The following is a 15,503-nucleotide window of genomic DNA, read 5'->3' as shown; positions in this document are numbered from 1 at the left end:
TGAACCAAACACTCCTTACGTTTCTTACCTTTTTCCTGCTCAATTCTCACCATATTTTTGTTATAAATTCAAATCACATAAAATAAACAAACCACTCCATTGCTCCCTCCGCCTCTATCTCTCGATAAACTGCCGTTGTTCTCCGCCACCCTCCGCCGATCACCTTTCTGTTTCTACCTCCAGCGTCTATCTCTCATCTTACGATTCGGATTGAAGACGAGATAGTTATTGTCCTTCTTATCTTCATAGCTCAGGTATGTTGTTACAGAGTTTCGCCGATTGTATTACCTGTTTGAATTATATGAATTCATATCGGATATCGCTCATGTTTTAGGATTGTTGATCGTTTTCGCTTTTTGAGTTTCTGGTAGATCTGTTTGCAGTTTCATGTTTCTCGTGTAGATTCTGATATTGTTATGCGTTCATATGCTCAATCTGAACACAGATTAGTTAAGTTTTTGCACTCTGATCGTTAAAAGTTTTGTTGCTAGAACTTAGAAGAAGAATCGACTTGGTTTTATGAACGTATACTCTGGATTTAATTTCTACTCCCTAAATGACTTCGGTTTATGGTTTTTTTTCAACTTTAGAAGTTATATAGATTCTGAATTCAAAGTTTGGTTATCTAGAAAATGTATAATTAGATTAATGTTGATTTTTTTTTTTAACTTTCGGTATAGATTTTTTTGATCATAAAGGTGGTTTAAAGGAAAAATAAAAGGAGAGAGAATTTGTATACTATTTTTATGGAAGGAAGAATTCAAAAAAGTGGTGTTTCTGGATTTTTGTAGAAAAATAAATGAAAGATGTTGGATTCACATGATTTTCATTTTTGTATATTACAAGAAAAAATGAATTCCCTATCATATATTTGGATACTATCATTTTCATTTGATTATCAAGTTGATGAATTCAATAAAGAAAGTCAATAAATTGATAGAATAAGACATGTAAATTACAATACTAATCTAATTAAGTAGGGTTCCATTAAATAAAAAAAATTTAAAATTTTTTATATTTATTTTAACTTAATTGTATCCTAACCGAGTTGATTTTGGGTGCTAATATAGGTATTTTCACTGATACAAAAAGTTAAACACACATACCTTTGCTTTAATTAAAATCATTTAATGTAATTTATACATTTTAAGAATTCAATAGGAATTTTAAAGATTATTTTTTTTTATGTTAAATTATGTTGATTAAAAGAAATAACAAAATTTTAAATATATTTTGTATAAAATAGTTGAATTCCGTATTTGTATTTATAAACAAGTCATGCTTTACGCATGTTACCTACTAAATGCGGAGCAAAAGGTTAACTACTTATCTTTTTGAAAAGATAAATGGTATAATTTATGGGAATTGAATCTAATATCTATACGTAATAAATTAGTGGGATTGAAATGATTTTTTTTTTCGTTTTTTAATCGAAAATCAATTTTTAAATAAAAAACACAAAATAGAATTATCTATATTTTGGAACAACAGATATTTTATTAATCTACTAAAATTTACAAAAAAAAAAAATTAAAATTATAAAACAAAAATAAAAATAAAATATTATCCCATTATTTATATTCTTTTTATTTTTATTTGTGACTTCTTTTACAATTAAATTATTTCAATTTTTATTTTATTTTATTTTATTTTCTTTTTCTTGTCACACTAAAGTGTAAATTCGTCGTTTTAGACGATTTTGTGATAAAAACTTTCTTTGGAAATAAGTTTTTTTTTACTCTTAAAATATTTGTGCAACCCGTTGATAATTTTAAAATAAAATGAAATAACTCTAACCAAAAAATAATAATAATCACATGGTCTTTTGCAAGGAAATGTAACCAATGAAACTCAATTATTATTCTTGTAACATGTGGGAACTAGAATTAATTTCGGTATATTTATTCACGTGGGTGGAGAAAACGTTTATATTCAGCTATAAACTTTTATTTTTAGGAATTGTCAAATGTGTCCCTACGAAATAAGTATATTTGAATATGTCCAAGTCCAATTCGTATTTCAAAATCGTCTTCATTTTTACACGCCAATATCTTTAGGTTAAGATTAATCGACTTATTTTGCTAATTTTTTTTTATATTAATGCCTTATTCTTCGTTTTTATTGTTGTCTGTAGTCGTTTATTTTTTTTCCCGCAAAAATAGTATAAAGGCAGCATTTATTCATCATCGTAAGTTCATAACAATTAATAAGTTTTTTAAACATTGATCATTAACAGTTGAATAATCATCATTATTTTTGTTTTTATATTTATTTTTGAACACTTATATGACAACATTCATAGTTAAACTTTATAACATAATTTTTCTTTTTGTTTTTAAATTTTATAGATATTGATTTCTAACTGTTATTAATTTTGATATGTTTGACTATTTTTCGGATGTAAAAAAATATTATTAAATTGTGAATTATCGGTCTCAAGGTTATTAAACTCTGAATCATCAAAATTTGTTACATTTTTTGTTGTAGGATCTTCAAAAACAATTTTCGTAGCAAAAAAAAAAAAAAAAAAAAAAAAAAAAATTCATGTTGCGGAAATGAAGTTTTAGGTTGAACGATTCTTAAAAAAAAAGATGTAAACAAAGAAAAAATGTGTTGAATAGGGAAAGTGTAAGATATTAATATCTTCCTATGATTAAGTCTTTCTAGTTATAATTATTTAAAGAGAAATTAAATTACCTCCTACCTTTTATTCCTACAATTATTCATACCCTTTAAAATTATGACGAATCACCATTCAATTTAATTTTATTTGATATATTCCTAATATAGCCTTAATGAGTTAGTTAAAAAAATATGGAATGATAACATTTGTCATAATTTTATTGGGTAGGAACATTTATAGGCATAAAAAATAGGAAATAATTTAATTTCTCTTATTTAAATCATATAATTTATTTTCTTTCAAAATAAACATCCAAATCTCCTTTTATATAAAAACAACAAACCAAAATTTGGTACAAGTCATGAAATCTACATCTCCCAATCACCAACAATCGCATTAATCATTACGACACTCCAACTCTTATGATACTCACATTTCATCGCTCAAATGCGATCTTCATTAATTTCCCCTAATCCAATTAACATATAAAGAAAAAAACGAACCAATCAGATTAGATATCTTAACTTACAATCACCACTTATTATTCATTAGTTATGTGATGTAACATTGCATCAAATTGGGCTTTTAAATTCAAAGTTATCATCCCATGCAGATCCAGATCGTTAATATTGACAAACATGTTACAAAAATGGCGTGGTCAGAACCAACATGAAGCTGAACCTTTGGATCATGAAAAAATGGTAATTATTAATTAACCACAAAATCATAAACTCTCTATTTTATAAATTATTGAAACTAATTCATGTTAATAATATGTATAAAAAAAACAGATTAAAGAGCTTAGGGTTGCTATTGGGCCCCTCTCTGGGCATGCATCGAAATTCTGTACGGATGCATGCTTAAGAAGGTATCTGGTAGCTCGAGGTTGGAATCTTGAAAAAGCTAAAAAGATGTTACAGGACACACTCGAATGGAGATCAAATTATAAACCTCATGAAATTCGTTGGGTAAGTTGTTGATTCATTAAGTACATATGATGATTATTTCATGTAACTTTCTGAAATTAATTTTCATTTACCTAAAATGGCAAATGACAAATTATTTTAGGAAGCAAGATGTTATTTCATTAAGTACATATGATTATCTCATGTAACTTTTTGAAATGAATTCTCATTTACCTAAAATGACAAATCAAGAATGACAAATCAAGAAACATGATGTTATTTCATTAAGTACATATGATGATATCATGTAACTTTCTGAAATAAATTTTCATTTTCCTAAAACGGCAAATGAAAAATTATTTCAAAAAGCATGATGTTATTTCATTAAGTACGTATGATGATGTCATATAAGTAAACGAGAAGTCATGTTGGTTTTAACACATGTTAAAATGAAAATAAGGGATCATTTCAAAAATATATGGCTTTCATTTTTTATTGAAATAAAAGATATTTGATAAATTGAAAAAAAAAAATTGTATATTACCTATTTATTTTTAATGGAATTGCATGTTATTTTTACAGGAACAAGTAGAAGAAGAAGGTAAAACAGGTAAAGTCTCGAGAGCTAATTTTGTTGATCGTTTTGGAAGGCCTGTTCTCATCATGAGACCTGGGAAGCAGGTTTGTACTAAATCCATCTCTTTTTAAATTCTTATACTAAATTTTAATCATTGTTAAAATGATTTGTTCATATTAAGGCCAATGTACATCGAAAATAGTTGTTTTTTGTAATTTTATTTTAAATCGTATAAAAAAAGTAAAAATGTTTTCTAAAAATTATAATTTAATTTAGAAATTATACTTGTGTTTTTCAAGTAATGAAATCCGACGATTTCATTTCATATTAAGTCATGTTTCCATTAAGTTCATTAGGTAAAAAAAAAAAATGATATGTAATGACTAAATTTTACAATTATGTTGTAGAATACGAAAACGGGTGAGGGTAATGTGCGTCATTTGGTGTATCTGATAGAGAACGCGATTTTAAACCTTCCGGAAGGTCAAGAACAAATGTCTTGGTTGATTGATTTCACTGGATATTCGATGAATGCAACGAATATCCAGCCGAAAACAGCTCGAGATATCATAAACGTGACACAATCTCATTACCCCGAGAGACTTGCCATTATTGTCCTTTATAATCCTCCAAAAATATTCCAAGCATTATTTAAGGTATCTCATCTCATCCCATACATCTCTCTCCCTTTTGTTACTGTAAAATTAACCATATATATATATATATATATATATATATATATATATATATATATATATATATATATATATAGGTTGAGTCAATGTCTCACCGAGTAAGACTCATCATTGAATCTCATCACTGACCGAGTAAGAGGTGTTTCAGAGGAGAGAGGACCGACTCAATGGCTTCTAAGGGCCTGTTTGATAGTTGCTATTTGGAAATTGTTGTCTGGGAAAGTTTACTGACTGAGGAAAAAAAACATGATGTTTGATTGTACATCTGACTAACTCTGCTGACTGATGAAAAATGATCATTCAGCCAGAAAGATATGATTTTTGGGTTTTTCTAGGAAAGACATATCTTATCGGGAAAAAACCTTTTTTGTGTGCAAATCAAACAGTTTTTTCGGCTCACTCAGCCAGAAAGATCTGTTTGGACCTGAAAAGATGTCTATCAAACGATGCCTAAATGTGGTGTCAAATAGTCTGAATCTGACCAAGTTACCAAACCCCCAAGAGACATATCAAACAACCCCCAAGTTATGCTAATTTACCAATTTAGCCATGAAAGTTTTAATAGGGATGCCAATGTCACAAAACAAAAAAAAAATTGTCTCATTTGACCATGTAACATGTTATAACATATGAAACTGGTTTTCATGTCTATGTGTCATGATGTCATCACATATGCAAGTTTTGATCATAATATGTCCGTATGGTGTTGACATGACGTCCATTTAGACATTTTATTTAACTTTAATATTTTAGATCAACATCATGTGATTTTCAGCGCCACATGGACATATTGTGATCAAATTTACCACGTAGACATAAAAGCCGATTTCATGGTAAAATGGGTAACTTTGTGTTACTAAATGTAACAAAAAGTAAGATATATTAACTCAAATCTTGTATTCAGGTAATAAGTTACTTCATAGACCCGAAAACATATTTGAAGATAAAATTTGTTTATCCAAACGACAAAGAAAGTATCGAGATTATGAAGTCGTATTTTGATACCGATAATCTTCCACGTGAGTTTGGGGGAAAAGCTAACTTCAATTTAAATTATGACCATGAAGAGTTTTCTAAATTGATGGTTGAAGATGATATAAAAAAGGCCAAGTTTTGGGAGTCGGATAATAATGATACCAATGGACATTCCGAAACTACAAGTTAAGTTATAGAGGAAACAAACCAAATGTATAATGGTTGGTTATTAATATATGTAACAAATTATTTACATATGGTAACATGTAACTAAGAGTAACATATATTTTTATATGTAACTTGAATTGCCGATTAGTTACATGTGTTAATATGTAACTGATCAATTTTATTAGATATCATGATATGATTAAAATAAATGTATGCTTATTTATTTTTTTAGGTAACGAATGGTTTTTTTTTAGAACAGCTTAATTTTTATTAAAAACAACTAGCAAGGAGCTAGAGAAAAAACAATTACATAGAAATTAAAGGGATCTATAACCATTTAGACCAAGACATAAAAGCTTTTATATTCCTACTAAAAAACCACAAAAAAGAATAATCTACCACCATATCAAAAATCAGCTCATTCCCTTTGTCATTATTCCCAAATAGCACATTGTTTTTATACTTCCAGAGAACCCACAAAATAGTCTGCACAATCACTCTGAAGGATTTCTTTTTTTATTTTAGTAATTATCAAAGATTCTGGCCAAGAAAGTAAACTCGAAAGAGGCAAATGAAATGGAACTTGCATTTCCACCCATTGAGAAACAGAAGCCCATATACGCGCTGCAATTTCACATTCCCCAAACAAGTGATTCAAGTTTTCAACATTGGAACAACAAAGAAGGCATAAAATCGATGGGACATCAATACCTTTAGTAACCAAATTCGTCCTCAAAGGGAGACGATCATATAAAAGGCGCCATATAAATATATATACCTTCCTAGGTAGAAAAACATTCCAAATCATATTGCAATCCACATATGGTAACAACATTTGCTCAATACATCTCTGAGTAGATTTCACTGAGAAATTACCGTCATCATCAAAATCCCACCACCATTTATCTTCCTCCATACTTTGCCGTCTACCTTCCACTAAAACTCGAAGATCTTGAAATTGAGAAAGTTCCACACCTTCATGAAGATCTCGACTCCAATTCCAAACACAGAAACCATCATGACATCTCTCACTAACCAAAAAATGTTGGTTAAGGTCAAGGCGAAACAACACTTCAAACCGAAGAGCCAAAGGGATGCCTCCACACCAATAATCCTTCCAAAAAGCATTAGAATTTCCATGTCCAATCTTTCTGAGAGCCGTAGAATAAGGAATTACGCCTTTATCGTTCATTATATCCCAAGATTTCATAATACGACCACACACGCCATTTCCAGGACTAGACCTACCAAAATGAGGATGAGAACAATTACCATGAAGTGCAATAATAACCTTACGCCACAAGGAATTCGATTTAGTGAGAAAACGCCATCTCCACTTCTGAAGGAGTGCATAGTTAAAACACTCCAAACTACGGATTCCAACCCCACCTTGGTCCTTAGGAGCAATAACTAAATCCCAAGCAACCCAATGAATCTTTCTAGAACCCTCTTCAGCTCCCCAAAAAAACTAGGCTCTGAGAGATTCCAACATCTTCTTGACTTGAATCGGCATCAGAAACATAGACATGAAGTATAATCCCAACGACCCAAGAACGGAGGAAAGAAGCATGGAACGCCCACCTATAGACAACATTTTCAGTTTCCACGAGGCTAACTTCTTTTTATAGCGATCAATGATTCTTTGCCAACTCCGAACTCTAGATGTATTTTCTGCCACTGGAAGGCCCAAATATTTAAAAGGCAATTTCCCAGGAGCACATCTCCTCTACTTGGTTATAAATAACCCCTACACCATACAAATTGGATTTATGAAGGTTCACCTTCAAACCCGAAACCATGAAGAAACAATCCAACACCATTACCATGTTTTCCAAATTCATCTTATCCCACTTTCCCAACAACAATACATCGTCTGCATAGAAAAGATGAGAAATAATAAAATTATCAGAGCCCACCGCAACGCCGTGCAAAAAACCTTCAGCTTTTGCATCTTCCAAAGCAACATGTAATCCTTCCATGGCAATGATAAATGAAAAAGGAGAAAGAGGATCTCCTTGTCTAAGACTCTTTTCTAATTGGAACTCTTTAGAAGGGCTTCCATTAACCAGCACAGATGCTTTTGCCGAATAAAGACAAGCTCGGATCCACCCCTTCCATCTAACACCAAAACCCATGAATTGTAACAATTTGATACAAGTAATCCCAACATAAAGAGTCATAGGCTTTTTCAAAGTCAATCTTGAAAATTAATAATTTCTTCTTTTCTTCTTATACCACCCTATCACCTCATTCACCATTAACGGCCCGTCAAGGATTTGACGACCTTTGACAAAAGCGGATTGTTCAAAACTAATCACTGAATCGATAACCAAAGCAAGCCGGCTTGCAAGAACCTTAGCGATAATTTTATATTGCATGCCAATGAGACTAATAGGTCGATAGTCTGTAACCAACATAGGACTATCCACCTTAGGGATAAGTGTGATGAACGAAGAGTTACACCCAAAAGGAATATGAGCCTTGTCAAAAAAAATCATTCATAATCGCCATCACATCATACTTGACACACTCCCAATTCTTCTTTACAAACGTGAAAGTGAAACCGTTAGGTCCCGGAGATTTTTCCCCACCACACGACCAAACAGCATCTTTTATCTCATCCATCGTGAATCTCGCTTCCAATGTCTCCACCTAAGCTGAATCAAGAGACTTGAATCTCTGACTTCGTCTTAAAATCGGCACCCCTTCAAACTTTTGGAACTTCGCTTTATAAAACTCAAAAAATATCTCTTTAACTGCCACCGGATCCGTTATCCAATCCGCATCAAGCTTAATACCATTTATCACTAAAATTCTTCTTTTCCTCTTTAACATGGTATGGAAAAATTTAGTGTTGTCGTCACCTTGAGCTCCCCATTTAATTTTTTGAAGTAGATCAGACGCATCAATTTTTTCCAACTCTAACATTTGCTGTACAATCTCTCTTCTCTCGAAAATTAAAGATTCAGTGGTCCCACCTCCATCTATAATTTTATCAATTCTTTCCAATTGATTTTCCAAATGTTGCTTTTGATCCAAAAGGCCACGTCTCCTGTCACCATGAGTAACTTTCAAAACATTCTTTAATTTTTTTAACTTATTCTTGAAAGTAATATGTGGGTTTTCAGTGGAATTGCTATTACGAGAACCCCAACAATTAGAAACAATGCTATTAAAATCCTCCCATTCCATCCAAGAGTTGAACATCTTGAAAGGAATAGGGCCATAATCTATCCCTTCTTGCCTCAATAAAATAGGCCGATGATCCGATATCGTCTTTTGCAAAGCTGTAACAATAAGATTCGGAACAATATCAATGAACTCGAGAAAGCGGTCTAATTTGCTTAATTTTTTGCCATTTTTACTAACCCGCGTAAAATTATAACCACCCATTGGAATATCAAAAAGACCGGCATCATTAATAAAATTACTAAAGTTTGTGGCTGTTAATTAAGAAAACTGAGAACCAACTCAACCAAGTCGTTCCGATGTAAACCGTACCACATTGAAGTCGCCAAAAACAACATAAAATCCCGGTTTCATATTCATAATTCTCAATAAATGGTCCCATAACTCTTTTTTTTTCCTATCATCTTGTGATGCATACACATTAACCATATAACACTTCAATTTATTAAACACCCATTCACCTTCCACCAACAAGCAATTTTCCAAACTAGAAACCGAATGTTTTTGAAAAACAGCCGGATCCCAAATAGATAATATTCCCCCTGACCTCGAGAATTACTGGTCGCAAAATCAAAATTATAATTACCCCACATACTTTTAATTTTAAACAAATCAACATTTACCATCCTTGTTTCTTGAAGACCCAAAAAAGTAACCCTATTCCTAATACATAATTGCTTGATTTACCTCCTCTTCTCTGCGATCCCTACACCACAAACATTTAAAGACAAGATATTCATGGATCACCTTTCTGCACACCCATTCTATTAATATATTTAGACAAATCACGTTTAGTACCCTCCATATTGGACGAACTTTTGACATGCACGTTGGGACTTGAACTCAATCCAAACCCACAGGCCCCCAATATAATTAATCTCCAATCCTTTGAATCCTTCCTTGGTGCAAACAGTGTAGAGATTAGACATTTTCCTTTCGTGTCGATCTTCGAACCATCTCCAAACCGAGTGTGTCATGATGAAAGTTTGATTTTTTTTTTTTTTTATTTGTGCAGTGGTTGCTAGCACCGTTGTCGAGATACAATACCTAAAACTCAACTCCACCTTCTCCCGATGCAAGAAGCCTAACATAACTCTTCTCTTCTAGCGACACCTTATAGAGTGTATATTGTTGTGGATTGTCATCATCAATACATGCTCTTCTTTGTTATTGGTTTGAGTGATGTTCACTTCCTCATGTCAATTCTTGTTTGGACAGTCTTAAAACATAATGACCAAATTTTTCACAAGTAAAACATTTTATTTTACCTTTTTATCTATTTGTAAATAATTGTGGTAGTTCCGAGTTGTATTAAACTCATGGCCACCTCCTCGGCCAACTTCACAACTTCATCCTGAGCTACCATATCCTCCACTTAGCCTTGATGTGGTTGGCAAGTCTCCATCGACTTGGCTTAGATCGAGATTCCCAGTCGATATGTATGAGCAATAGAGAATGTCATTCTTCTCGTTCTCTATACCCTCAAAGTCTCTCTTCATGGGTCTTGAGATGACCTACAACCTTTTTCACTTTCATGTTTTTCAATTCCCCAAATTGCTATACGAGTTTCAAATATCTGCTCCCAATGGTTTTTTAATTTGATTTGGTTAAAGATCGATTGGCCAATATTTTGTTTCGTCTGATATTTTGATTTTTTTTTTCCTTGCATCGAAGTCCAAGAGCAGTGTTGGGCTCGAAAAATGGTCTTTGATTTTTTTTCCTTGCATCGAAGTCCGAGAGCAGTGTTGGGCTCGAACAATGGTCAAACTTATTTGGCATCAATCACTTGGTTGGTCTATCGGATCGAAAGAATCATTGGGTGTGGGAGGTCGAGGTTATTCGCCTATGCGGTATCCACGACTAAAAATGTTATCAATAATGTCAAAAGGACCATCAAACAATCTAATCAACAACCAAAATTTTATCAAAATACATTTCTTTAATTATAACAAATTTAGATATAAAACACACTATTGCAATGATACAAACATAATATCATTAATTCTTTTAAAAAATAACTTTTACATTTAAAGAAAGACATAATAATTAGTTAAACCATAGAAACCAAAATGTGAGCGATCTCCTCTACCACCATAACTTTCTTTCCAAGTTTTCTTGGAGAAAAAGTCATATGCTTCTAAATAAAAAAACGGTGATTTATCAAATTAGCATCTACTCATATTCTGCTTAATTTCCCTCTCAAGGTAAACATTATTACAACTTGCTTTCATTCTTTTATATTTGCATATTTATATTTATTTACAACCCATTTGTTTATATATGTAATTTGGTGTTTGTGACTTTGCATTAAATACATATTTTGATTTGTTTTCCTGAATTTAAAGTTCTATAATTTTTTAAATATCTTAGTTTTATGGGTTAATGTTTAGGTGTGACCATGGTTCTACAAACTAAAAATACCGAAAATACCCCTGGTGCTACAAAATCCTGTTATAAAGATGTGGGAAATTCAAAAAAATACATCAAGTCATTTGTTAGTGCATCTTTTAAGGACCACAAGGCTTGCTTCAACGCAACTTGGCACAAGGTTACAACAATTTTCAACCACTTAATTTTTTATTTATTTTCTCATATAAAAAATAAACTAATCATTGTTTTTTCTTTTTCTCTTTGAAATTTAACAGATGGTTGACAAATTTCAAAAAGCAAAATCAGCTACACCGAAACATGGAAAAGAATAAATTTGCTCTTTAGTTTTTTTTTTTTTTTTTTTTTTTGGTGGAATTATGTTATTTTTGTAATGCACTTCTATTTCCAAGATATGTTTAAATATGTAAAGAATTTACCAAAGTTTCTTTTTCCTTTTTTTTTTGTAAAATTTTTGCAATAACTTAAAAATAAATTGTTACAAAATTAACCCCACAATAGAGATGTGGACTTGGAGATGAGTTTGGTAGCAGCTGTGACTTTTTCCAACCTGTAGAAGTTGTACCTTATGCATTAAGAGTTGTAACTTGTGCAGTATCAATAGTACATAATGTGATAAGAGAGATTACTTTGAAATTTCTTCAACAGCTTTGATTATGTTTTGAGAATTTGTTTCCACAACTTGACCTCCAAGAATCATTTCATCTAAGATAGTATGCATCTATAAAAAACAAAGAAATAAATAATTATTAATTAAATTGAAAATTAATTATAAAAGGAGAATAATTGACAAGTTGTGAAGTACCTTGCCATAATTGAGAACAATATCAAGTTCGCATACATTGCTGAAGCACTTCTCCAATGTTTCCACATATACTGAAAGAGTTGATAAAAACTTAAATCATGAAAAATATAATTTCATGAAAGATTAAAAAAAGAAATTAGATTTTGGTGTGTACCTTGTATAAGGTCAAACATAGCCAGTTCATTTTCAGAGCTATCAAATACAAACACAAAGTATAATGTTGCAAACAACTTGTAAACAAGTCTTGAATCCTGCAAAGGGTTTAAGAAGTTAGTTTATGTGATTGTAACAATTTATTATATATGAATCCTGCAAAGGGTTTAAGAAGTTAGTTTATGTGATTGTAACAATTTATTATATATGAATCCTGCAAAGGGTTTAAGAAGTTAGTTTATGTGATTGTAACAATTTATTATATATGAATCCTGCAAAGGGTTTAAGAAGTTAGTTTATGTGATTGTAACAATTTATTATATATGAATCCTGCAAAGGGTTTAAGAAGTTAGCTTATGTGATTGTAACAATTTATTATATATGAAGCAGTACTTTGCTTTTAATAAAAGAATTACCGGACCCAATAGCGAACCCCCTTCAATGAAATTGCTTACATTTTCAGGCTGCAAGCATAAGACTGGAAGAAACAAAACAAAGAAAAATAAGTTTTGTTCTTCAAATTGTAATCAAGAGAGAACCTGAAATGTTTAAAATCATGGAGTATATGGTGCTAGATCTTGATAATGACTCTTATCTCCTTTTTGGTGTTGAATTGTTGATGAAAGTGAAATATGAACCATATTAGGTTCGATTCCGATTGTAATAAGCCTAGAATGCATGCTATGTTGATAAACAATAAGATATTTCTAACATCATCATCAAATTATGCATTCTGGAATCAACATAAATAATGGGAAAGAACATGAACCTGAATAGATGCTTCGAATTAGTTGTTGCTGCTGTTCCACAGGCTAACCTTGCAATAAATTCCACAACATAACACAATTCACAATTTCAAATCGAATGAAATCAACTCATATGCAACTTTCAACTTCAAATATATATATGAAATTAAGGTTAGAATGCACTAAAATCCATTAGATTTGGTGGAAAGTAACTAATCAGAAGGAAAATTATACCGTATAATTGTAGAATTTGGCGAGGCGAGGTTTGCCTTGGTTGTTGATCACCATCATAGCCCTTATCATTTCGCACAAACAAAACCCTAAATCTCAATTTTCAGTTGAAGTAACGAAAAGGAGAAGGAGAAGACGAAGATCCGATAACGATAACGCATCCGAATACATCCAAAATCCATTGTAAAATATGATGCTCCGATCCGATCGTGACTCCGGCCTCCGTGATGACCTTAGACAAAGGGCCTGGGCTAAAGTTATTACGCAACTAACTTTATACCCGGCCTGTTAATCGGTTTTTCAAACACAAAACTGGATCATCTGATCATGTCCATGATGTGTAAAAAGTAAATCACATCAATTAAATTACAATAAAATTTTCAGTTTTAGATCCTTCTCAGTTTTAAGAAATTACCTTTAGTCCAACATAAAAAAAAAAAAAAAAACATTTTATATTTCAAGTTGTTTTTAGTAGTCAAATCACCTGTGTATTTTTTTTGTCCATACCCCATACAATAGAAGATAGTGGTTGTCTTTTGTCATTTATTCAGCAACAAAAGATACATTACAAGTGGTTGACATTTGATCTTTTCATATTTTCATGTCATGTACAAGCAAAGCCAAGAAGAAATAAAAAAGAAACAATTGATATTCGGCAACAAGCAAGTGGAAGAATGGAGGAATTGAAGATATCTTCTAAATGATCACATTAGCAGTAAATGTTTTGAATCTATAAAAAGGAGGCGACAGACATACTAAAAGAGATATATAATCTACGTTTTTATTTTTCTATACTATGTTTTTTTCTCTATTTTCACATATTAAAAATACTTACTATATAAGTAGAAGTTTTCATCAAAAAAAGTTATAAACACAAGGTTTTTATTATCATTTACGTAATGACGGGTTGGAAAGAGTATTTTAAATTCAACGATCAACCGAATTATGAGTTATTTTTATACAATTCTCATAAAGACTTAATAGATTGGGTGCAACAAACAGGGCTTTCTCTTGGTTATGTTATCAACATAGAAAATTCTAAACGTGATTTTAATGTTTTATTTAAAGGTGATCGTGGTGGTATATACACGAATATTAAAATCTCCAAAATACTCATGGTCGTCCTTCTTCAAAGAATAAGTTTTTTGGAAAAAGTCGTGCTGGTCTACCTTTAAAACCTATCAAACAACGCATGCGTTCTTGTTCGCCGCCAATGAAAAATGTCGATATATTAATCAATTTTCGATATGAATTAATTGAAGAGTTGAAGAAATACAAGACATAATATGTTGGCATATTTGGAACCGAATAATGGTCCAATAATTACAACGCTTTAAATTTTTTCAGCAGTCCTGTGCTTGAAGAATATTGGATGATAATGACGTATATGTGTATCCTCATTGCTTCAATGTAATACTACATGTTTTAACTATCACGAGAAGTCAGACATACCTACCACTTCGGTCTATTTCACAGGTGTGGTATGAACATGTTGCCATAGCAATTGGATATATTAAGAACAATCATTACGTCAAAGTTACATTGGATGGAGGATACCCGATGTCTACTATTTCGCCACAGCGGCATCATTTGAGGTATGCTTGTGCAACGGGATGGGCTACTCCCTATAAAGATCGACTAGATGTATATAAGAAGTTATTAGCCACTAATGGTACTCGTGAACATGTTGTTTTAGACAAATAACATTGTAAGAACGTTTTAATAAAGTTGTAATATATTGATTTTTAAAGTTGTAATATGTATTAGTGTGTTTTTTCATTTGTTAAAAGTTTAGTAAGTTCTTATTTATTTTAGTTTAATATTTAATTTTATATGTTAAATTTTATTTGATTTAACCTGTAAACCGAACAGAATAAACCGTAACCGAATTAACCAAAACCAATTAACCGAACTTTATTTGGTTTAGTTATGGTTAGTTTTAAGATGTAAAAAATCGATAAAACTGAAACGGTTAGACTGAAAATCCAAAAAAACGACCGAATAATATGCTAATTAGAAGTTTAAAATAATAGGTCTAAAATAACAAA

The 15,503-nt window shown here is 31.3% G+C and overlaps 3 protein-coding genes and 1 long non-coding RNA gene across 5 annotated transcripts; 2 read left to right on the top strand and 2 right to left on the bottom strand.

Moving 5' to 3' along the window:
* Positions 1-6,179, top strand: LOC145166812 (CRAL-TRIO domain-containing protein C23B6.04c-like). Its single transcript, XM_079085850.1, has 6 exons — positions 1-254; positions 3,237-3,324; positions 3,415-3,591; positions 4,111-4,209; positions 4,513-4,761; positions 5,705-6,179. The coding sequence occupies exons 2-6, from the start codon at positions 3,262-3,264 to the stop codon at positions 5,963-5,965; spliced, it is 849 nt and encodes a 282-aa protein (XP_078941976.1). The 5' UTR covers positions 1-254; positions 3,237-3,261; the 3' UTR covers positions 5,966-6,179.
* A 1,458-nt stretch (positions 6,180-7,637) lies between these two features.
* Positions 7,638-8,123, bottom strand: LOC145164256 (putative mitochondrial protein AtMg01250). Its single transcript, XM_079082979.1, has one exon. The coding sequence runs from the start codon at positions 8,121-8,123 to the stop codon at positions 7,638-7,640; it is 486 nt and encodes a 161-aa protein (XP_078939105.1).
* A 304-nt stretch (positions 8,124-8,427) lies between these two features.
* On the top strand, positions 8,428-11,851 carry LOC145166811 (uncharacterized). Its single transcript, XR_013740725.1, has 3 exons — positions 8,428-11,336; positions 11,523-11,680; positions 11,778-11,851. It is a non-coding gene; the product is annotated as an uncharacterized LOC145166811 (long non-coding RNA).
* Positions 11,852-11,934: 83 nt separating this feature from the next.
* LOC145166810 (AP-3 complex subunit sigma-like) lies at positions 11,935-13,789 on the bottom strand. 2 transcript variants are annotated; one of them, XM_079085848.1, is made up of 7 exons: positions 13,459-13,784; positions 13,248-13,290; positions 12,895-12,956; positions 12,480-12,576; positions 12,326-12,396; positions 12,150-12,241; positions 11,935-12,070 (listed from the first exon to the last, which is right to left on the bottom strand). In XM_079085848.1, exons 1-7 carry the CDS (start codon positions 13,525-13,527, stop codon positions 12,007-12,009), a joined length of 498 nt encoding a protein of 165 aa, XP_078941974.1. In that variant the 5' UTR covers positions 13,528-13,784; the 3' UTR covers positions 11,935-12,006. The 2 variants fall into 2 exon arrangements, with proteins under 2 accessions (XP_078941974.1, XP_078941975.1); XM_079085849.1 differs by lacking the exon at positions 11,935-12,070 and having other exon boundaries at positions 12,146-12,241; positions 13,459-13,789.
* Positions 13,790-15,503: the final 1,714 nt, after the last annotated feature.

Source organism: Lactuca virosa, chromosome 3 (assembly GCF_052849685.1).
Source record: "Lactuca virosa cultivar CGN04683 chromosome 3, Lactuca_virosa_CGN04683_v6, whole genome shotgun sequence".
Lineage (NCBI taxonomy): Eukaryota > Viridiplantae > Streptophyta > Magnoliopsida > Asterales > Asteraceae > Lactuca > Lactuca virosa.
The sequence above is the reverse complement of the archived record's forward strand: the minus strand, read 5'-3'. Positions and strand labels throughout refer to the sequence as shown.

Bases quoted from the DNA above. Each gene is read 5' to 3' on its own strand.
- LOC145166812 (XM_079085850.1), top strand. From the start codon at position 3,262: ATGTTACAAAAATGGCGTGGTCAGAACCAACATGAAGCTGAACCTTTG. The intron at 3,592-4,110 runs GTAAGTTGTTGA...TTATTTTTACAG, and splicing joins AACCTCATGAAATTCGTTGG to GAACAAGTAGAAGAAGAAGG. The intron at 4,210-4,512 runs GTTTGTACTAAA...ATTATGTTGTAG, and splicing joins TCATGAGACCTGGGAAGCAG to AATACGAAAACGGGTGAGGG.
- LOC145164256 (XM_079082979.1), bottom strand. From the start codon at position 8,123: ATGACTCTTTATGTTGGGATTACTTGTATCAAATTGTTACAATTCATG.
- LOC145166810 (XM_079085848.1), bottom strand. From the start codon at position 13,527: ATGATAAGGGCTATGATGGTGATCAACAACCAAGGCAAACCTCGCCTC. The intron at 12,957-13,247 runs GTTCATGTTCTT...TGTTTCTTCCAG, and splicing joins AATTCGAAGCATCTATTCAG to TCTTATGCTTGCAGCCTGAA. The intron at 12,397-12,479 runs GTACACACCAAA...CAACTCTTTCAG, and splicing joins TATGTTTGACCTTATACAAG to TATATGTGGAAACATTGGAG.